This window comes from Bradysia coprophila, chromosome IV, assembly GCF_014529535.1.
Source record: "Bradysia coprophila strain Holo2 chromosome IV, BU_Bcop_v1, whole genome shotgun sequence".
NCBI classification, from domain to species: domain Eukaryota; kingdom Metazoa; phylum Arthropoda; class Insecta; order Diptera; family Sciaridae; genus Bradysia; species Bradysia coprophila.
Window position 1 is genome coordinate 796,552 of NC_050738.1, and position 23,047 is coordinate 819,598.

Below are 23,047 nucleotides of genomic sequence, written 5' to 3' on the forward strand. Positions count from 1 at the left end.
GGAACTATGGGTTTCAGTTTCATTTATAAAATAGGTACACTCACAACACACTATACGTTATAAAAGGTTAAGCATGAAGTTTTGTTTATGCTTCTTGTTACGAAATGATTCTTGTTGCATTGTGCTATGTGTATAAGTAAAACACAACAGCAGTCGCCACATGGTGACTTCTACAGATTTGGTGTAGAGCAGTTGGTAGGTTTATGTGAATTTTGAATATTTCTCACGATATTAATGTCAGATTTCTAACAAGTTTCAGTTAGATGATACGTGTGCGAATGCGGTGCATTTTTATTACCTTTACCATATTTTTTTTGGACTGAAAGGGTTGCGATGACGACCTTTTGACGACAAAATTATGTTTGTTTTATGGAAGCGGAAATGTGATGTTGTGATAATGTTTGATAGCCACGACAAATTAAATTTGATTTGATTTAAGCTGCGAATCATCTGTTATCAGCGACGGCGACCAAAATAATCAATGATTTCCGGCTGCTGTTCTCTTTTGTCGTATAGAAGTTTGTTAAAACATTTTGAAGTAAAAGATTTTGTATGAAATCTAATAAAATATTTTAAGCAAAAGAAGTAGTAGATTTGATGACAGGTTTGCCGTTCGTAAAATGTTAACATTTAACGGTCAATTTATCTCGTCAGCCCACAACACATTGATCTTATATTTAATATTGAATGAACGACCGAGAATACTAAAGCTGAGTGGTAACACGTAATGCAGAAAACCTTATGCGAAACCGTCACAATACCGTGTAGCTATGACGACTCCTGATTGATGTTTAAAAGACTTTCCAGAGCACTAAACAATTATTGCAATCGGAAACTATTCAACATATTAATCTCATTGTATCATTTCATTAGAGGGAACGTAACGCAGCGTTTAAATTCAATCTTCACATATACGATAAATCAACATACTCATCATATACCAAGTTGTACCAGTCTTACCCTAAGCAGAATGTCGAAGAAAATTGTAGGCATTCAATCGTAACGTTTTCTGTAGTATTTCTGATTAATTTTCCGAAAATCTTTGTTCGTGAATTACACTCTAATGAGTAAAATTCACAAAGACACAGTCTTAACAATACAATTAATTTCCCAATTGAGAGAAATCAGATTCCTTTCAATTATTATCCGCTTTCCTATGATGGATGTATAACCGAAACATACGTTATTTCCCGGCATTTCTGTGTATTACTGTAAGCACATGCTAAGAAATTTTACAGAACATTGTTTCACATAAGATTTTGCACGGAACGTTGCCGATCGCAACCTCCGTGGATGTACCCGCCCGAGGTGAAATTCTAAAAATTTCGAGATTGAGAGACATATTAATTGAACCAATTTCTCATACCAGGTGAAAAACGGTTGAATCAAAAATGAAGTGGATTGTACCAACGCTGCAAAAACTTAAAGAATCCCGCGCGTTTCGATTTAGGGGAAACGAAATGAAATGAGTTTTCTTGAACGAAAATGTTTGCTATTATTTGAACATCTGTCTGCGTATACACAATAACACAATACACACACTTTTCCTTGCACCTTAGTGTCACATTAATTTTATATTACGAAGAACGTGAGTTAACTTCATATTGTAATTTAAGTTTGAAAATTGTTCGCATTAAACAACTGCTCCGACGAGATGAAAGGTGACGCCAATTATATTATTAATTTATTTTTTTGTATATAAACGAGTGCACGAGTGCAACGCTATTCGAAGAATTATTGGATAAATACCAACGATGTGTTCTTTCCAATTAGACGTTCGCTGAATTCATTGAATTGTAATAGGAGCTGAATGCATTCTCTGATGGATTAACACTACAATCGAATTGATTTGTTTCCATGCGACTTCAAAGTCAGACGTAACGATAAAATGTCGTATCAGGAATATATGACTGCACTCTAAACCTTGCGAAACAGAATTTGAAGTAGGGAGTAGGGAGGCACGTGGCAGAACTAAATTTTTGCGACTGTAGATGTACTCATTTTTCCGATAATAGAAAATTGTCAATTCATCGAAAATATAAATCTAAAAAAAAACAAATTTCAAACAATAGAGAAGTCGCGCATAAGTAACGGGTCCGGTCTAAGTCGACCTAAATTTTTTATGCTCTGAACCTGTCCTGAACAAATCAGCTTGACCTGAACAATAAGTTCAAAAAGTGTAAAAACCACCAGGTCAACTTAAATAAGCATTTCTGGTTTCAAGTTGCTTCCGATTCTGAACAATTATCAAAATTGGGTCATGACCTGTAAAGTAAACTAAAGTAAGTAAGGGTCATGACTTGACCCAACGCACTTCAAGCAAAAGTGCTTCGAGTGACAGCTGTCAAATAGAGTACTATTTTGTATGAAAAATGTTTCCAGATTTTTTTACAGTGCAAACATTCGTTCGACGCACTGTACCGTTCCAGTACCCTATTTAGAGTACCACTGATGCTTGAAGTGCGTTGCTTGACCTGAAACCAACACGTTGACAGACCCAGACTCGTAAACTTTTAGAAAAATGAAGTTCTTCTGAAAATATGGATAAATTCAAGGAAATCTCGAGAATTGTAAGTAACGGCCAAGAAAACAACGTTTTCCGCAACCAAAAATATCGCTCGCTCGAAAAAATCTTAAAAAAATCTTTCGCAATTTTCTTAGTAAGCTCCTTGCTGGCACGCCATTCTAATGCATTCCATTTACAAATATTTTAAATCACATTGCCAATTTAATAAAAATATTGGTAAATCGAATTGTTTATAACACTTATCCAAAAATAAATAACGCTCAAAGACCATCCAATAAAAAATCGATATCTATTATCGACATCAACGATAAAAATGATGAGCTCTGACTATTGCGGTCCTTTATATTAAAACTAATGAACTAATAGATTTTCTCCAAACTTAGATCAAAAGAAGTAACAGATTCAATTTCGATAATGATTCTGTTAATATGGAAATCTTTCTTAAAATGTTCAGTGAAATCAAGTCTCACACTTTCCGAATCTACACTTTCAAATGTTTCATATTGGAATTTTTGTTAGTTCTTCACTAGCTGCATATCATCTTTACAGAATTGTTGAACTTGTAACATAAAATCGTCTGTAAAAATGGAATCTATTCATCGCAAAATTGCAAACAGCTACAGAAATAAATCAAACTAAGTCCAACAGCTCCGCACACGATTGATAAAGTCGATTCGAGTATTTCAATGTGTTGAAAAACGTTTGCATTATCTACCCATTGGAAGTTTAATATCAGCGCAAAATGTTGTTTTGCATTCATTTATTTTCAAAGGATGATGAACGGATGATTAATCACAATTCAAATATTCTTTATGTATAGTGTAATTGATTGATTTATTTGCTCGAGTAGCAAGTAGGAACATGGAACATATTTTGTGTTGCTGTTGTTGTTGTGCTGTTTCGTTTTATTTTATTTTTTCGTTTTTGCTCCAGTTATTATTATTGAATGCATGATGATTAAAGAATTCTTGTTTTTACATGATCCTCCTTAAAAAAAAGGAAAAATTTTCCTTTTTTCCTAAATAATTTTCCGCATGATTTATAGCCCCGAGGTCAAAGTTAAAGGGGTTTCGTTGTGTTGCGGGTTATATATGATTATTTACGAAAAGTTAAGAACTTTTCCAACTTTTCTACAAGTTGTAAATTTCATATAAATAAGTTTCTGATGTTCGGAAGCATAAAGTTTATTCGCAATTTTTTTTTCTTCTTTCATTTTTCCTTGTTGTGTAAAAATTGTAGAAAAACTTAACATTCTGCTGTTCGCCATGATATCGAAAGAGGGCTATGAATGTACCGGAGCGGGGTGGAGGTAGATTATAGTCGAAGATTTTCTTTAATTATGTTTATATTGGAGTTTTCCAACAAACAAGAAATAAAATTAGAAAACAGCGATTCGCTTGTATACCGATATTGTATTACATAGAGGGCATGCATTGCATACGTAAACTAAATATTTAACATATTTTGTTGAAGAACAAGCAAACTAATTAAAGTTATGCGCAGAACGGCTTCAAGATATTTACATACACCATCGAATCGAAGTCTAATAAAACAAAAAAAAAACAGCGTATCATGCTCTGCTGTTTCAATAAAATAAAAACTTTCATAACTTTTCCGGGTAAATAACTGTAGACAAACCGTAGATAACTATTTCTGCATCATTATAATTATGTAAGCTAAATGGGTGGAGGACTTATTACATAATTACATAAAATCAGAGATTGAAGTGTGCTGTATATACATGAACGTTGAACAGGAGCACAACAATGAGGGTGTGCTTGGTGTAAAGTAGAAAACTGGTTTTTGAGGAGTCACACGAGGGATTCTTGGTGAAGATGAGACTTGAACCAAGTAATAAAATCAATAAAATCAATCAATCATAATAAAGGTATCATCACGAAGCAACCGCTTTAACCGACGAACAACAATTTATTTTAGACTCATAAGAGGGTCCTCTACACGGAAATCTTTAGTAAAAGGCGAAACATTTATTTCATATCTGAAGAGAAGCCAGAGGGCACTGACAGTCAAGGCGATTAATGGTTCACATACTCGATAGTTCTCGAATCTCCCTGGCCTCTCGAATATCGTAGGTAACAAAAGAGCTGACCAATTAGCAAGACTGGCCTTTCTGGCAATTATTTCAACGGTCCTAAAAAAACGATGGTTGTGTCTTTCTCAAATCACCGGAACTCGCTCATTACAAGCCAGGAACTGCAATAAGATAAACGAACGCAAGATATCTTCTTTCATTAAACAGAACTAACCTTAAAAAATCAACAGTAGCTTTAACATTGCACAACCCTTTAAAGAAGCATCTAGTTACAAACAATTGGCACATAGAGCGACTCGTATTGTGAAATGTGTAGAGATGCATGAAGAACACTTCATCTGTCATTTCCCAACTTACATAAGACTAAGATCATCATACGTAGACTCGTACACGATTAACGGCAATTCTAAGGTATCATATTAAACATACACTGTATGCCATACAGTCCATATAAAGTTTCTAATTTTTCGTCAAAATTGCAAGTGTAATTATATCGAGTCTGGTGCTTCTTTGATTGATTCAAAAATCTTTTACTTCATTTGTTTTGACATATATTTTCGTACTTAGGAACAGTATGAGCCTGAGTTCATCACGTATTTCTGTCGTTGCTGTCTAAAACAGATGACGTTATAGCAGTCTATCAAAGATTCAATGTCTGTTCTCATAGTATTTACCTCCAAACTATTTAAAGTAAATAAGCTGCACGCATTCATTGAAGCTAAAAATGAACATTGTTCTGCTGAATAGTCACATATCAAATCTAGCTGAATGCTCTTCCAATTGAAACACGCACATTGTATGAATTGTAAATGTGGATTTCTTGAATAAAATATCGGTTCATAGACCAATTACAATAATATTGTATACGACTGGCATACACCATATCGATCATACATAATCTTATTATTAACATTAATTAACGGTTCAATAATTCAAAGGTTGATGGATAACTTATTATTAGGCACATTTCCATATTCTCGCTTCCACGAATCGCATAGGTTAGCCTGATTATGTAACAGAAGTGAATATTTCAAAACATTTACAAGGGGTCGCCGAACCCCATACATACGATATGCGAGTAGATTAAACTTTGAAAAGTAAAGCCTCAGGTCGATGGGAATTATCTTGGAACAAGATAGAAAGTAAAATACACATAAAGTCCCCAACAATAATGTTTAAGAATGTACACACCGTATACATGGATCCTATAAACATGCGAAATGTAGGAAGGTATTTCTTTCATCAAAATTATAGAAACAAATCACATGGGACAGAGTATTACATTAAGTTGGGTTTGGTTGGTTAGATATCCGAAGGAAATTATGCATAAATCATACGATGGAATGTGCACAAGATCTGAAACAATTTCGAAAGTTTTGTAAAGATTTACCCTTCCACGATATCTTTTCAGAGACATTGTAAACCAACATGGTTTTCGAATGTGGTGTATGCTTTCGTTGCTAGATCGATGAATTATAAAACATGTTCGGAAAGTTTGCGATGTTGCACGGTACCATACATACCGCAATTTAGTGTGGTTTTCTTTTCTTTGCTTTGGCTGAGAAAAGTTATGAAACTTAATTGTCAATTACGAAGAAAAGAAAAAAAAAATGGAGAGAGAAAAACAACTGAGACCAGGATGTCTACCTACGTACGATTGTGTGCTGAAAAATGTTTCTTCGAGTCAGGGATAAGAAGAAAGTGAATCGTTGTTATAAAAATGAAGTTGAGCAATAAAGAGGAAAATAATGGAAAATAAAGACGGCATTCAATGAAACAAAATGCGAATCAAGTGACAAGTTATTTTTATCGACGTTAAATGTTATTCTGAGCAAAAATCTACAGTTTGTCTCCAAATCACGACAGAATAAATACAGGCAGGAGCACTTGATTTGACTAGGAGGGAACTGTATTATCTAGTAGCTTTATGTTTTGCGAAGTATAAAATTAAATCAGTTATATTAGAATTCAATTGAGTTCATTTTTATACAGTGTGTTAGGTCCCTCATTTGACATCCGAGAAATGAATCGCCCCCGCCTAGATTTACTCTGTTGTGCTCCGAATGCACTGATTCAATTTTCAGGCTGCTGAAATCAATTTATATTTATCTCGGCACCAAAGAGTATTTTAGAGACATACCATGGAACACCTTTTGCTTCAAAAAGCCAACTATTTCATATTAATATCGGGTCAATGATTTCTTGCAATCGTACCCTTATAGGGAGGCGAGTCATGAGTGATCTGAAAAAGTCTATTGGCACTTTGCGCGAATAGTGAAATAAAGACTATTCGCACAATGTTCCGTTAGTCTTTATTTGACTATTCGTACAAAGTGCGATTAGTCTTTATTTCACTATTCGCACTTTTCGAGCAAACTGAAAAGCTTCGAATGATGCATTTAATGAAGCTAGCATTGACATAAATCATTAAAATGTAACCGTTGATACTTCGTATTATGTTTTGACATAATCACCATCTTCTACAAACATTTTGTAGATTGAGAATCACTCTCTTCTTCAAATACTTTGTAAAAGGTTGCATGATTCTCTTCTTTGTAATCACTTTGTAAAAGAAACCATCACTTTCCTCTACAAACACTTTGAAAAAAGAAGTAATCACTCTCTTCTACAAACACTTTGTAGATGGAAGCAACACTCTACTCTACTCTACAAATACTTTGTAAAAGGAAGCAGCACTCTCTTCTATAAACACATTTAAAAAGAAAGCAACACTTTCTTCTACAAATACTTTGTAAAAGGAAGCGACACTCTCTTCTACAAACACCTTGTTAAAGGAAGCAATCACTCTCACAAACAATTTGTAAAAAAAGGAAGTATTACTGTCTTCTTCACAGTGCTTGTAGAAGGGAGTGATACTTCCGTTTACAAAATGTTTGTAGAAGATGATGATGTTACCTTTTACAATATGTCAAAACGTAATACGAAACATTACCAGTTAAATTTTCATGTTTTAATTCAATGCTGGCTTTATAAAAAAACTTTTCAGTCTACACACTCTGTGCGAATAGTGAAATAAAGACTAATGGCACAAAGTGGTTACTTTAGCTCGTTTGCAGAAAGAGTTGAAACAATGGTTAATTTTGAGTGTTTTAACTGATCTCTCTTAAACAATTTATTTTTAAATTAAAGTTCACTATCAACAGCACAGACCAACTGAAAATGTTATGGTCTTTACTTACACATTTTCCTCGAACATCCAACAGACAAAAATGACGCCGGTGGCGCCCATGCATTTCATGTTTCATCAAAAAAAAAATTATATTTTACTTCGAATACCATGGCAGAGAGTTTTTGTGTTATATAAATTACGTTTGAAATATTTTATTGCAACATTGCAAATTTCAGATTCATTGCGTTGTTACAATCCGAAAACCGTTTCGATTACTTCAGCAAATAATGTTTCTCCATCAAAGTTTTGCAGACTTTTTTTGTTACCATATCCCTCATTCGATTTCGATTTACATAAAAAAACAATAAAGTAATGAATTCCAACGATGTACACTGTAATTGACCATAAAGTCTATCGCACAATGAGTTATCCTCAATTTTCAGGGTACAAAAATTGAAAATGTTTTCTACAAGTTATACAACGTGGTTCACAATTGTATGCACCCGATGGTAGAAAAAATATATACGAAATTCCCGTATAAATTCCATAAAAAAAAATTACGAAAAATAATAATAAAAAAGAGAAACTTTCCAAACTCCTGTTCCGGAACAAATAGATTCCCGGTTACGTATTACCAACAGAGTAATCTTTTTTTTTCTGTCTCTCTCGTCTTCCATAAATATGGAACGTTATGTGCATGTACCTCATAAAAATAGTTTTTCAAAGCGATTTCGCTATACATGGGTATTTAAGGAGCTGATCTCCTGAATTATTATGTTTAGAGAAATGAGGGCTGGCTAGCATAATGTCCGATCATAAATTTTCTTTTGTGAACTTTAAATTGTAAATTATGAGTTCGTTATTCGTCGCTGTTTTCATTTTTATGTATACAACTTTCTGGATATTAGAAACCATTTCCAAAATAAAAAAGAAACCCCACGAAAATTTCGTATATATGTCCCGAATGAAAGCCATTGGTTGAACCATAAAGACGAAAGAAAAAAAGACGAAATTCGATTTTATATGGATTTTTATGGCTGAATCATAGATCAATTTTATTTATGAATTGGTGATTTAACCGGCATGCTATAGTTTTTAAGTGGATGTGATGGGGTATATTGTACGGTGATGATAAATTGAATGAAAATATGCGATGCTTTTTGAAGCTTTTTTTCGTTTTTTTTTCATTTTCGTTTTTTTTATGTCGTCAATATGAAGGTGATGATAATCTTGATGAATGTATTTTCTTAACGCAAAAAAGAAATTCCACAAGAAATATGATAAAACGAGACATATTGGCATGGGAAATGCGTCATTGTTTTAGCAGTAAGATTCGGTGTTAATTCGCACGAATAAGTAAACAATTCCAGCACAAAATTCAATATGGCAATCGGATCGTCTTTCCAAGGATCGTCTATTCGTTGGGTTAAATAAAGAGACTGGAAACGTTTAGGTAAAAAATGTCATTGCTTCCCTATGATGCAAAGAATCGAACCTTTTACTTTGATAATTATAGTAGTCCCAGTTCGTTATTAGTTGATTAAAACCATTCGAGGCACTATTCGAAAATTCTGCACTGAGAAATTCATTTTTATGCTTGCTGAGGGACCCGAAAGTAGCGCACAAAACTCAATACGTCACGCGGAAAAGTACTTTCGGCTCTTGTCCTTGTGACGTAATAGTTATTTACTTTACTAGGGAGGAAAATGGACTTTCCGTCCCTAGGGAAAAGTCGTTCCCTCCTTCGTAAAGGAAAACGTCATACTACACTCGGGAAATAATTTGATATTTCGTATCACGATGAGTAAACGTACCTCGGGCTAAAGCACTTGGACACTTTTACTCATTCATCTGGATACGAAAAATCAAATTCCTTCCATTGTATAGTAATATACTATTTCCTGACTAGTGTGGAAATATCGTGACTTTGTAGCGTATTAACGCCATCGTTTGGGAAAAGATTTGGGAACTTATGCTGAAAAGCTTTTTTAGCGAATGTGATGCACATCCGGCTCGTTCACCTCTCATTGAAAAAAAAAAAATAAATAAAAAAATTTGCTAAAAAAATGATTAATTAGCGAAACCATTAAAAATTACTATTACATGGTGATGGCTTCGAAAGCAGTGCGTCAAACATAAATAGTGCGGATTTTGACGCAAGTGACATGTAAATGACTATTTTAATCTTAGACATTTTTGACAGAAGCTATCTTCAAGGCAGAACTAATTCTTTGAATTCTCGTGAAAATCAGTTTTTTTGTTCATGAAGTGTGTGAAACGTGTCACAGCTTAAAAAAAAGGTCGATATCGATGGTCCTTGTCTTTCAAACTCTTTTTATCACAGTTATAATGTTTTCACACACATAAATTTAAATGTGTATAGGGATGGGAGACGTTCGAAATTATCGATAATCGATTAATCATATCGTTATCGATAATTATCGAAATTCGATAATTATCAAAATATCGACATTTTGATATTTATCTGAAAATTCATGATAATATACCGATATATCGGAATATATCGATAAATATCGGATTTTCGGACCGAAATATCGATATCGAATTATCGATATCTTTATAATTAGCAAAATATCAATAATTATCGATTATCGATATTGTTTTGATAATTTTCGATAAAAAAAGTTGATAATTATCGATTATCGATAATTATCGATAATCATTACCATTATCGTCCATGCCTAAAATGTATGAACTCAAAACTCTTCACTCTGATATTTCTTCTGTTAATGCATAGTATCAGATACAAAATCTTTTACTTCATTTGTTTTAACAAACATTTTGCAATATAAGACAACGTTACCGAATGCTCATCGCGTATTTCTGTCATAGCTCTCGATAACAAATGGTCACGGTAATTGTAATTTTGTCTTCGGAATCAGAAGATCCGTTGAACAATTTACAGAAATCTCCAACAATTATATCAACTCCGACCAAAAACCAATATATTTTCTGATTTTGTGTGTGCATTTATACATCCGAACATCTATACACACATTATACAATGTTGCTGTGTGTAAAACGGAGTGTAGTGAATTTTTCGCAGTCATCTCTTGTTTCGCATTCAATATTTACCAGCGAACATTATGTGAAACGTACACAATTTAGCCGTTGGATTCGGTAAGTCAAAACCATATACTGAAATGAAAGAAAAACAAATCGAAAAATGTCCAATTTCCTGTGTTTAGCCGTAGGAACGTTCTATGAGATTTTTCAATAAATACAAACAAAACCTTTTATAAGTAATGTTTCTACTCTATGGCTTCGAATGCAAAAAAAAACACAAAAAGAAACCATTTCCCAACTATATAACATTAAGCACACAAAATGCTGTGCTCGTCTATAGTAACGGAATGCTTAAATATCTGGAAAAGTCTCTTCCATATCCTATGTCGTGCATCCTTTCAGAGTTTCCCTAGCAAACAAGTTTCCACTTTTCCCAAGCACAATACACATAAATGTTTACTCAAACATTCGGTTCGTGTATTTTTTTCTTCATCTTCTTCCTTCACTTCTCCCATACTTCTTCTGTCGTTTTCATTCTGTTCCATTTTCCATATCTTTTATTTTTGATGTAACTTTTATCGTCTGCAAAGAAATTGTATGAAATAGTTGAACATAACCGTACCATGAATTGGCCACAGTGATTTTTTTTCTACTTCTTTCTTTTGCTCTCGATTATTTTATATATTTATTATGAGTTTTCTTTGTCGATTTTTGTCGTTCTTTCTTAGAGCGTGTGTTTTCTCTACACCGTGAAGAATATGGTATACAGAGACGTTTGACAATTTTAAACAAAAACGCAAATCAGCGCGCAAAAAATACGAAAACGTCGTAAAGTGATTTAGCGAGCAATAACAGACGGGTTATTTACCTTAAGCTTATTTTCGTCAAGCTACAGACATTATAATTCGAAATGGATCCATTTAGAGGCGTCTAGCTCGTACATAATCAAAAAAACATTTTTGTTTAGTTTAAAACTCCAACAAAGAGAAGCTTTTATAATCAGCTAATCACATGACTCGCATATAAGCAATTTACACAAACTTTCCGAACAAACATACACCCCGACATACAACACTTATCCTGGAGATCAAACAATTCAAGCATTAAGCCCAAAATTTATTTCAGAATTAATTCAATTTCGGTCACAGCATTGTACCACACACTTATCTCTTGAAAAAGTTCTGTATAATGTAATGCACGGTGTTTGAACAAATGAAGAAAAAAAAATTGTAAAAACTCAACAAAGGGTCAAAGATCTCATCATGAAGCACTCGCAGCAGACTATGGTGTATTTAAAAACGCAAATCTACAGAATCGGTTCCAATTTCGTTTGGTGAATCTCAATTTACATAAAATTATGGAGTCTTTCGGCGATGATCGCTTTATGAACTATAGTTTTAACAGTTAGGCTATTAACTGTAGAGTCCTCGTGCATTCTGGGAGAAAACGTTCGAAATACTGTAAGTGTGGTCACTGACCACTGGTTGTAACATCATCAACGCCAGAATAATGATGGACGGAAAGCGTCGATATTGTTACAATCAAGTGACATGGGTCTAGGTAAAATGTCAATTCCAGTTCACATCTTCGTTTGCAATGAAAAGCCTAACTTCATGGTAAAACGTGGTTTTGATTTCGAACAAAACGCGAAAGATTATTTCTCTTTTACAGTCGATAAGCATATAAGGTAATAACCAAATCTACTACTTCATCGATCGATCTATTTCAAACAGATGAATACGAAATCGTTTACTTCATTGACTCTAATTTTGTCTTGTAAAATGGTCTATATGAAAGTTTGTGGTTGATTATGATTTTGGTCGCCGTTGTCTGTAACAGATGAAATTGACATTACATTCGTTCAAATTCCCGTCTAAATCTAAGCTTTTGTACATGGAACTATGCTTCATAACAACGTGAATTTTTTATCGCGTTTCCTGAACTAAAAATTTAATTAAATTTGAAACTTTGAACAACACGGTAGTTCTTTCATTGCTCCCATTTTCTTGCAAACGTTACAGAAAAATAAGAAATAAGAAAATTCTTATCTTCACAAGAGTGAACTTGAAAGTAAGTCAGTCCTGTCAGTTTTCTAGCTTTTTCATTTATTTTATAGCGAATGAGTTCATAAAAGTGAGTATATGAAACAGTCGAAGAATAAACTATAAATGTTACCCAGACCCATCTATATAATATATACACTTGGATGGTTATATCAAACGTATCGATGTACAGAAAGTAACTGAAATGCTATTTACGAGCATTAAATAATCTTTTTGAACGTCGTTCGGTATAACTTCTTTCCGTTCATATGTGTTACTTATATTGCAGATCAACTTAGAAAGTTTCTGTAAAAAAAAGGTTCAATATTCGAGTTATATTGGAAAAAGCGACAATGATATACTTGGCATAAAGGTAGAGTGTTTATTGTGTTTGTATTTTTAATGAGATAAATATCTGCTGCTGGAACTTTATAGACTGAGATCCTACGTACGTTTCGGTCGGTATTTCATAGATTTACGAATTGCGACGTGTCTAAATCTATAATATAAAGTTTATGATATCAAGCCCAGACGGAAAGTCCTAGAGTTTGAAACTTGTTTTGTCACTTTCATGCGGTATTTTTTGCATGTTTAAATTTTTTGGGGCATTTGTATAACGCGGGAACATTTTTGATGCGTGAAAGAATCTGAAGGCAATAATGCCACGTAAGAAAAATTAAGACAGGAATTTCATTCCAAAGTCAATGAAGACTTAAAAATGAATTTTTTTGTCACTATACTTTCGTGTTATAATAGCATACCCAACGTTGCTATTTTTAACTCTGTTTTAAACTGAAAAAAAACTGAAAGAAAGTTCTAGAGATGGTGACCTGGTGGACAGTTTTAGATATGGTGACCTGGTGGACCATGTAAAGTAACAAATCTTTAGGATTCCATGTAAACTTTACATTGTAAAGTCCCAAAGAATCCCAAGAATCTCAAGAATCCCGAAAATCCATAAAAATACTGTAATCACGAGTCTTGAACGAGGAATTTACTTTATCCGCAGAAATCCAAAAAATCTGAAAAATGTTATCGTTATTCTTCCTCAGAAGCTGAATTCATGCAACACATCTCAGCAAAATAATGGAAACATTATGATCCTAAGATGTTGCTTCTTAGAATGGTTAGTCAGAAATTTCTTCAGCAAGTCTATTTCTGACGTCAAATCTGGAAGAATGACGAAAACATTTTACTTCTCCATCGTTCTAAAACTCTTCTCAACTCAAGAACATCAGAATTTTGATCCATTTTTCAGGTTTCTGTGAGTTAATTTATGGATTTTTGGGTTTATTAAATCGACTTTATATTGGTTCCTAAAGATATGTTACTTTACATGGTCCACCAGCAGTAGAACTTTCGACTTATGAACTTATAACCTTTACTTTATAAGGAGTCGACTTATGACTTATAACCACGTAACTTATAACTTATAAATTAGAAATTATAGGTTGACGTATAAGTTATACGAGGGATTCTTTTGAAAAACAGCCTACCGAAATCGGACGCATTTTCCAGTGGACTTTTTTATATGTGCCTAGAAAGGACTTCGACCCTAGAACCCAAAACCACTTTCAAAAAAATTCTTCGAAGCTTTTGTGACTGGTGAAAGGTGATCAAAAACCGAAAACTTGCACTTTTCTTACCAGAATTTCTCCGGGTACACGAGCCGTACAGGGTCGTGTGGGGTGTCATTAGAAAGGTAATCACATGTACTATTGAGCCGAATAGAGACCATGTACGGCTCGTGTAACTGGAGAAATATTGGTAAGAAAAGTGCAAGTTTTCTGTAGAAAACTTCAACTGCACATATTTCAGTGTGGATTAATTTTAAAACCAATGAGTCTCTATTCGGCTCAATAGTACATGACACCCCACAAGACCATGTACGGCTCGTGTACCCGGAGAAATTTTGGTAAGAAAAGTGCAAGTTTTCGGTTTTTGATCACCTTTCACCAGTCACAAAAGCTTCGAAGAATTTTTTTGAAAGTGGTTTTGGGTTCTAGGGTCGAAGTCCTTTCTAGGCACATATAAAAAAGTCCACCGGAAAATGCGTCCGATTTCGGTAGGCTGTTTTTCAAAAGAATCCCTCACGTCATTTGTGCAAACTGTCTATTGAGGATGTTCTAAGAATCGGGTAATACAGGTCACATGTTGAAATCTAGTAGAATACATAGGTTTAGTCATCAACGTTTATGTTAATAATCGAATGAAGACCGGGACCGGGGTTCATACGTGATTTAGAATGGGAATTTTGTTGAAACCTTTACCATGAAGAAAAGCATCTAAATGTTACGTCTAATGGTTCTTCATTGTAAGACCTAGAGTTGCAGCTTCGTGATAATCATTTAGGAATCAATCAATGGAATGATGAAAGACTGTGACGGCGATGGACTCTCAATCTACACTGTAGATTCTACTCTACTATTGAAAAGTATAGTCACTGAAAATCTGGCTTTCTTTAAGAAAAGAATGAAAGAAAATCTGGCCCTTCAGCAAATTAATGGATAATACTTTGTAATAAACACATCACGACGCGGGAAAAAAATCTTTATTAACATCATAATTAATTGAAAGGTCTATTCTATTCAATTTTTTTCGGTTATGCCAGGAAAAAAGAAAACTTTCTGTTAATAAAAGTCTTCAAATAAAAGGGGTAAAGAATGTTATAAAAATTCATTATTATGAATATCCAACCTCTCGATGAGATAGACTCGTCGTTTGTTTCATTTGTAAAGCTTTCTAACTCAAGATAAGAGTCAGCATAAATTCACTTTCCATTTTTTTTTCGTTCGCCTATACAATTTAGTCTTTTGTTAGCAAAATTTCCATTTTTTTTCCTTCTGATGTCGTTGTCGTTAATCTTTTATTTAAAATTGAATTTTGTACGAGCATCTCATTATGATGGAAAAAGAAAGTTAAATCTGATAAAGACAATTGATTGATTAATATTATGGCGAGAGGATGCGACAACGGCAATATTATACAAACATTCTTTAACATTCTTAATATCCGTTCACTGACATTCACTGTCATTTTGAGATGATACATCTCGTTTCCAGATTATTGATCATGAACATAGATGCTAGCAAGTATGGACGTCGAGAGCAGATAGTCTAACGGCTCCGTGTGGTTCTACACTACAGTCTAGAGTCTTCTTGATAACGAAGATTTATTTCGTTAATCATTTTATCACCCGACTCGTGTAGTTTAGTCATTACTTCTACTGAGTACAATTTAAGTTCATGACCCAAGAGACTTTGTTAGTCAGACACAAATAAATAATGCAACTGAAAGCGATAACGCACCAACTCTCTTGTTTACGTTCTTGATCAAGGATGTGTGTGCAATAGAATAGTATATTACTGTCTTGAAACATTTTTTGTTGAGAGGTATGGGGAGGTTGTATTTCTAACAGAAGTGGAGGAATGTATCCCACGCACCTCCACAAAAAATGTCACAGATAGACAGTACGGTACTTTGTAGTCTTGTGACCAGAAAATGCGAATAACCGGTTTTGAGCAAGACAGTAATGACGCATTTTCTGGCCGCAAGACAACAAAATTCGGATTATGCTAGAGCTCAATAATGGTTTTATAATAAAATCTTATCTCTTATTCTTGCACTCGTGCCACTCCACAGTTCTCAGTACTCAGTATTACGACGTGAAGAATATTTTTCTAGTAAATTCAAGTAAACACAAATATATTGAGATAGCATCTTTCATCCATTTCCGACCGTGTATTGTCTGATAAGATTACGAAGGCAAATATTTATGGACGAACTATTTGATACAAATTGATAATCAGGTAGAACCAACGCACTTCAAGCAAAAGTGCTATTAATGACAGCTGCCAAATAGAGTACTGCTTTGAATGAAAAAAGTGTCCGAATTTTTTTACAGTGCCAAAATTTATTCGATACACTGTCCAGTTTCAGTACCCTATTTAGAGTGCCAAAGCAAAGTTTGCACTACGGACTGGTAACGAGTTAGCAAACTTGCTGATGAGTTGAAATTTCATTTCGACTATGATGCGGTAGACTTGTTCGTGTGCAAATCGGTGTAGTGTTATTAGAGCATTGTATCGAGTACCACTCTGCCGTAATTCGTAAGAAAAACAATTTCCAATGAAATAACAAAAGAATTATTGGAAAATCTTTTGTTATTTTCACTGGAAATTGTTGTTTATCCAAATTACGGCAGCACTGTCGTCATGGCCTGATGAGAAATGGTATTTTTGAACTGCATATTAATACAAAACGTCGAAAGACGTATTTAAATTTTCTCTCAGATCGAAACAGTGGTCGAATGACTTATGTTAGAGTGCCACTCATGCTAGAAGTGCTTTGCTAGAACTCAATAAACGTCATACGTAACAAACAGTGTATTGTGTTACATGTACGCCGAAATCTGTATCAAACAGTAGAAAATATCCATGAAACAAGATGAAAAAAATTGAGAGGCAACAAGTTGCATCCACATTCACATAAGTATATGTTTGTTAGACTTTGAAGTACTAGATTTGTCATTTAGAATGGTCCGAGACTCGTGATTAAAATGAAATGAGTAAACTTGTCCCTTACTAGTATTGCGTTCTATTTGATTTGTTTGAAGATAAACAATAAAAATGCTTATCCTTATCTCTTGAATGTGGAAATATTTTCATTGGAATAATTTATTGTGATGTTAAGTAGTAGCATTACAATCACAACCATGGACGACAGCACTTGGGAATTGATCGAAGACAGCCGTTTGAAGTTCGCAGGAACAGATCCACAATTTCATAGGGTTTCAATTAAACCAGGCAGCTTTAGCGCTAAAAATCAATTGAACAATCCTGAGTGTGTGCTAGCTGCTCGGTTCCAGCAATATTTACCGTACATTTTTAATTACGACGTTCGATCCGACGATATTTGGATCGTAACGTATCCAAGAAGTGGTAACTTGCCCCATCAAACAAGTAAATTGAACTTTGGGTTGATGTTATATTCAATACAGGAACTACATGGACACAGGAAATGGTTTGGCTCATCAACAATGGATATGATTATCAAAAGGCACAAAATATTCCGTTGACACATCGGTCGCCAACGTTAAGAAATTTGTAGGTTTTTAATTGTGACGGTCTTGATGTGCTTTCAGTTCCATATCGTAGATGAAACTAAAGTTCCACTTTACAGGATACACGATAAACAGGAAATGAACCCAACCAATGATGACTCCGAAACCAAATTTCTTTACGGAAAAAATTGCAGTCCGCCACATCATATAAAAAATCATTTGCCTGCCGCATTTCTACCGAGCAGTATTTGGACAGTGAAACCGAAAATTATTTACGTGGCACGTAATCCGAAAGACTCGGCCGTATCCTTTTACCATTACTACAAGATGGTCTACAAATACGACGGAACCATGGAAGATTTTCTAACTTTATTACTGGACGGTCTGACTGAGTTTGGATCACAAACACGTCACATTTTAGATTTTTGGGATCTGCGGAATGAAGAGAACGTTCTGTTCCTAACGTATGAGGAAATGAAAAGGGATTTGAAGAAGGTTCTGCAAACTGTTGCCACATTTCTGGGAAAGACTATAACAAATACGCAGTTGGATGAGATGAACGATTATTTGCATATCAGTGCAATGAGAGATAGAGCCAGCAACATACTCAATGCAACTGAGAGAGCTGCATCGTTCAAAGATGTTCCACAACAGTGCGTGGCTTGAATCATTTACATTTTCTTGCAATGAAAACATTTCAAACCATTTCAATTTCAGATTCTTTAGACAAGGTAAATGCGGCTCCTACAAAGATGAAATGAACGAGGAAATAATTGAAAAATTCAATGAACTAATTGGAAGAGAATTGACTGCAAATGGTTGTGATATTTATGCATAAATTTTCGTTTTGATTTTAACGGTAAATTGGCATCGAGATGCAAACTTAAATTATTGGAAAACTTTATTAAATTGGCAGACTAAATCGCTTTTAGTTTGTGTAGAACGCTAATGCGCTCGGAAAAGCTTAACTTTTTGCGCTTCTGGGGGCAGTTCATCAATTACATAACTCTGTATCAGATTGAAGGATTTTATCAAAACTATTACGTGTCACCGGACGGCTCTATTTGTTTTAAAAAGTCAAAGTTATAAACCATTATTCATCAGCGAGATGTAAGCGATGGAATCCATTTCAAGCCTGGGCAAAAATATTTTCCTGCTGGTGACGACATCCTATTAAAGTGGAAGCAGAACTTAATGCATTAATTCGCAGAGTGATTTTCACATTGGAATCATGAATCATCCGAACTCATTCGATCTACTACAATAAAGTCAGAAGCAATCATGGGACATATTATGCCAGCAAAGAAACTTTTGGTAATTTAAATGGTAATGCCATTGTTTATAGAATCACTGTTGCCTAATTTCTAATGTTGAATGTAAAATGCAAAGACTACGTTGCGTTTTTACCTCCTTAATAAATGGAGTCAGGTTCCTAGATGGTATTGTCATTGTATTTTCTGACGTGGATGACATACGTACTTGAAGATGATCTATAGACCAAAGAATGTATTCTGATGTCAAGACAAAATATATCGATTCACGCTGACAAATGTTAGTTTAAAAAGTAAACATTAACTCAACCAACTTCACTCTCCTGAGCCAATAAGCCTATTTTGCTCTAGTGATTTCGGGTGAAGTTGTCTATTTATAGCTTTTCAGAGAAAGCAGTCTGTTGCCAGAAATTTGATTTTTCTTGGATCTCTAGTGAAGTGAAACCATCAAAAAATCCGACGGAAGTGCCAGAAGAATCATCTGTCATCCCAAATTTTAGGAACCAACCTTGGAACACCTCACTTATATCGAAAATAACTCAAATCCATCAAAAAATACGATGAAAGTTAGGAGGTGCCAGAGGAATCATATGTCATCAAAAAATTTAGGAACCAACCTTGGAACATCTCACTCATGTCGAATATAACCCAAATCCATCAAAAAATCCGATGGAAGTTACGTAGTGCCAGAGGAATCATCTATCATCCCAAAATTTAGGAACTTACTTTGGAACATCTCACTCATGTCGAATATAACTCAAATCCATCAAAAAATCTGATGGAAGTTAGGTAGTGCTAGAGGAATCATGTGTCATATCCTAAAATTTAAGATCCAACCTTGGAACACCTCACTTATATCGAAAATAACCCAAATCCATCAAAAAATCCGATGAAACTTAGGAAGTGCCAGAGAGCCATCCCAAAGTCTGTCATCCCAAAATTTAGGAACCAACCTTGAAACACTTCAATAATGTCGAATATATCTCAAATCCATCAAAAAAACCGATGGAAGTTAGGTAGTGTCAGAGGAATCATCTGTCATCCCAAAATTTAGGAACCAACCTTGGAACACCTCACTCATGTCGAAAATAACCCAAATCCATCAAAAAGTTCGATGGAAGTTACGAAGTGCCAGAGGAATCATCTGTCATCCCAAAATTTGGGAACACATTCAAATTGGGTTTTATATGTCATTTGTATGGAGACTTACAGCTCCCAAGACATGGGTTTTTTCCAACTTTTGAAAATTCCATTCTTATTTTTGGGCCATTATTAGCCTATAACCAAAATTTTAGGAAAATTTCTAGAAACGTTTAGGAGTTGCTGGATCCACTTTTCCATAGGAACTAACTAAGTAACTAAGTAACTAACTAAAACTAACGTAGGCGATTTCAGTTATCTGAAAAAACGAAATTTTGCTTAATTTCATACAAAAATCAATATTTCGAAGTTCAATATCTCGGCCAATTTTGAAGCTGCAGTAACGTGTGACAGATCGTTGAACTCGTATGGATTCCTAGATTCCAGATATCCTAGTTAAGGGGTTGGTGGAGTTAAGGGGGAGAAGTCAAAAAGTTGCTGTAAATATTTTTTTTTAAAAACATTTTTGGTAGTTGACTTGCGTCACGCTCGCTTACTAATGTGCGGGCATGATACCTATATATTTTTTGTTTCTGTGAACATACACGATGCTGTAGCTAAATTTCAAAAACGAACTTTACATGAAACAGGAAAATAATGCGATTCAAGTGGGGAAATTGATTTCTGATTTCTTTTATAATTTATGAACACCCCCTTGTAAGCCACTGAAAGTGTTTGTGGGAATAAAATTCTTTTTTTTATGGAAATGTTAAACAAAATTAGTTTTTCTTACCACTCACTGCTCATCCATAATTCCCCTCATTACCGCATCATCTCATAGGGATTATGCTTCTTTAATTTATTCTCCACTGCATTTCAACGATAAATATTTTTGAAATTGCATTTCCGATATGCCATTCATTCGAATAAAAATACAATATTTTCTTGTACACAAAATGGAACTCCAGTATACGATAAACTGTCTGCTTGTTCTGTTATAACACCCCATTTCTTCTTCGTCGTTCCACAGTGAAAAGATAAAATGCAATGTTAAGAGGAGCAAAACTTAAATATTTCCTTGGAAATTTAAAAATTTATTGTACAAATCGTTTTCCGTTTTCTGCCAACTTAATTCCATTTCAAAAGTATTACAGATTGTTATGCAAATAGTCTTCCAATATGTATAAGTGCAGTACCAGCGCAAAAAAGAAAAACGAACGTTACAACAACAACAACAACAATGCAATCATACATATTATCCATTGCCAGAGAATTATATGTTCGGTATTATTGTGTTCAACGCGCCAACGTTTACTTTTTGCCATGTGATACAGGAAGCTTGGATGCTAATCCGCCTGTGAAAACAAAATAAAAACCCAGCCACTTCCAGTCAAAAGTGAAAATAACATAAGATTGGATTGTCCAAATAGCAATGAGATCCACCAGTCTAGTGTTAAGTTAAGTTTACATAGGGAACCAGCACAATTCTGATCTACGACACAGGTCATCTTCGTCCGAATTAAAGCAAAAGTTTTAGGAGACTTTTGGTCCGTGGTTGCGACTTCGTACTAAAAAAGGTACGAAATGTACTATTTCATATCCGATTTTGTTGGTCCTACGTATGAAATAGTACATTTTGTTAGGAGTGATGAAAAGTTGAATTTTTTGGAACTAGTCGGCTCCGCCTCGTTAGGACAAGCTTACGACGTACTTTTCATCACGGGTCACAAACAACGATTTTTGTGCTTGAAAACTGAAATGGGACGAAACCACAACACCATCAACATAGAAATCACTCTACAGCCATTTCAACAACAAAGCATGCACACTTGATCGCGGTCGGAAAAATATATATGAAAATCCATTTTCGGCCGGAGAGAGCGTCCGAGAAGGTACTTTCTTGGCCGCAAATACCTCTCTCTGAGAAGTACAGAAAAATTGAACTTTTCGATCGTAGAATGTGTGTCGAAATCCGTCGAATTTCAGTCTTCAAGCACAAAGACACAATTTTTATCTATTCTATTTTCATGCTACGAGAGCTGTGTTCGTTCATAGACAACGTTTAGCTTAAAGAAAGGAATCAAAATATTGTTCGTTAACGTAATTGCGTTCACTGAGTGTAATATTTGATATGGTGGAAATGGTGAATAATAGTCACACACATGCTTGGTATTGTTTGTTCTTTCGACTGGATGCAACTAAACGTTTCCGTCAGGTGCTCTACGTCGTCTTAACATTTTACAGACAGGATGGAAAACATTACGCTAGTTATAGAATCTGTAGCTTCGTTTGATTGGAGTATTTTGGACAGTATTTTCAGGAATTTTTTCGAGAATTTCTTGAATTTGCAAGAGTCGGGAATATTCGAAGATTTCAAGGATTTTCAGAATTTTCACAAATAATTTAGGGAATTTTCAAGAATTTCGAGTACAGGGAGAGAAAAGTGAAATTCGACATGCTTTCTGGTTTGGAAGTTCTTGTGGTTTGTTAATGATTCTACACAAAATATGTTTAGCAAAAGAAAATCTAAATTTTTTGTTTTAGCGGTAAGAGCGCGTCACTAACAAAGATTTTCAAAAATCTAGATTTTCATTTGTTCAACGGAATTCGTTAATTTATTTCAGGAATTTCGGGAATTTACATGAACTTTCAACTAATTCTCAAGCATCACATGCTTGTTGGATGGCGTCATTTGTTGGTATAAGTGATGTAGCTTCTCAAAGACAATTGTAGTACTTCATAGTATTGATGATAGATGTCTTGTACGTTAATCAAGTGTCAAACAGAGAACAATAAGCCAAATCCAAACATGGAGTGATTTGATTAATTACATTTTGCCCGTCACATTATTGATA

The 23,047-nt window shown here is 34.5% G+C and overlaps 1 protein-coding gene and 1 non-coding gene across 2 annotated transcripts; one reads left to right on the plus strand and one right to left on the minus strand.

Annotated features, from left to right (window-relative positions):
* Positions 1–4,429: 4,429 nt before the first annotated feature.
* Positions 4,430–4,546, minus strand: LOC119066976. Its single transcript, XR_005085832.1, has one exon. It is a non-coding gene; the product is annotated as a U5 spliceosomal RNA (small nuclear RNA).
* A 12,912-nt stretch (positions 4,547–17,458) lies between these two features.
* LOC119066588 (luciferin sulfotransferase-like) lies at positions 17,459–18,798 on the plus strand. The gene is made up of 4 exons (XM_037169145.1): positions 17,459–17,719; positions 17,779–17,884; positions 17,961–18,494; positions 18,559–18,798. The coding sequence occupies exons 1-4, from the start codon at positions 17,464–17,466 to the stop codon at positions 18,677–18,679; spliced, it is 1,017 nt and encodes a 338-aa protein (XP_037025040.1). The 5' UTR covers positions 17,459–17,463; the 3' UTR covers positions 18,680–18,798.
* The last annotated feature ends 4,249 nt before the right edge of the window (positions 18,799–23,047 follow it).

Bases quoted from the DNA above. Each gene is read 5' to 3' on its own strand.
- LOC119066588 (XM_037169145.1), top strand. From the start codon at position 17,464: ATGTTAAGTAGTAGCATTACAATCACAACCATGGACGACAGCACTTGG. The intron at 17,720-17,778 runs GTAACTTGCCCC...TATTCAATACAG, and splicing joins CGTAACGTATCCAAGAAGTG to GAACTACATGGACACAGGAA. The intron at 18,495-18,558 runs GTGCGTGGCTTG...TTTCAATTTCAG, and splicing joins TTCAAAGATGTTCCACAACA to ATTCTTTAGACAAGGTAAAT.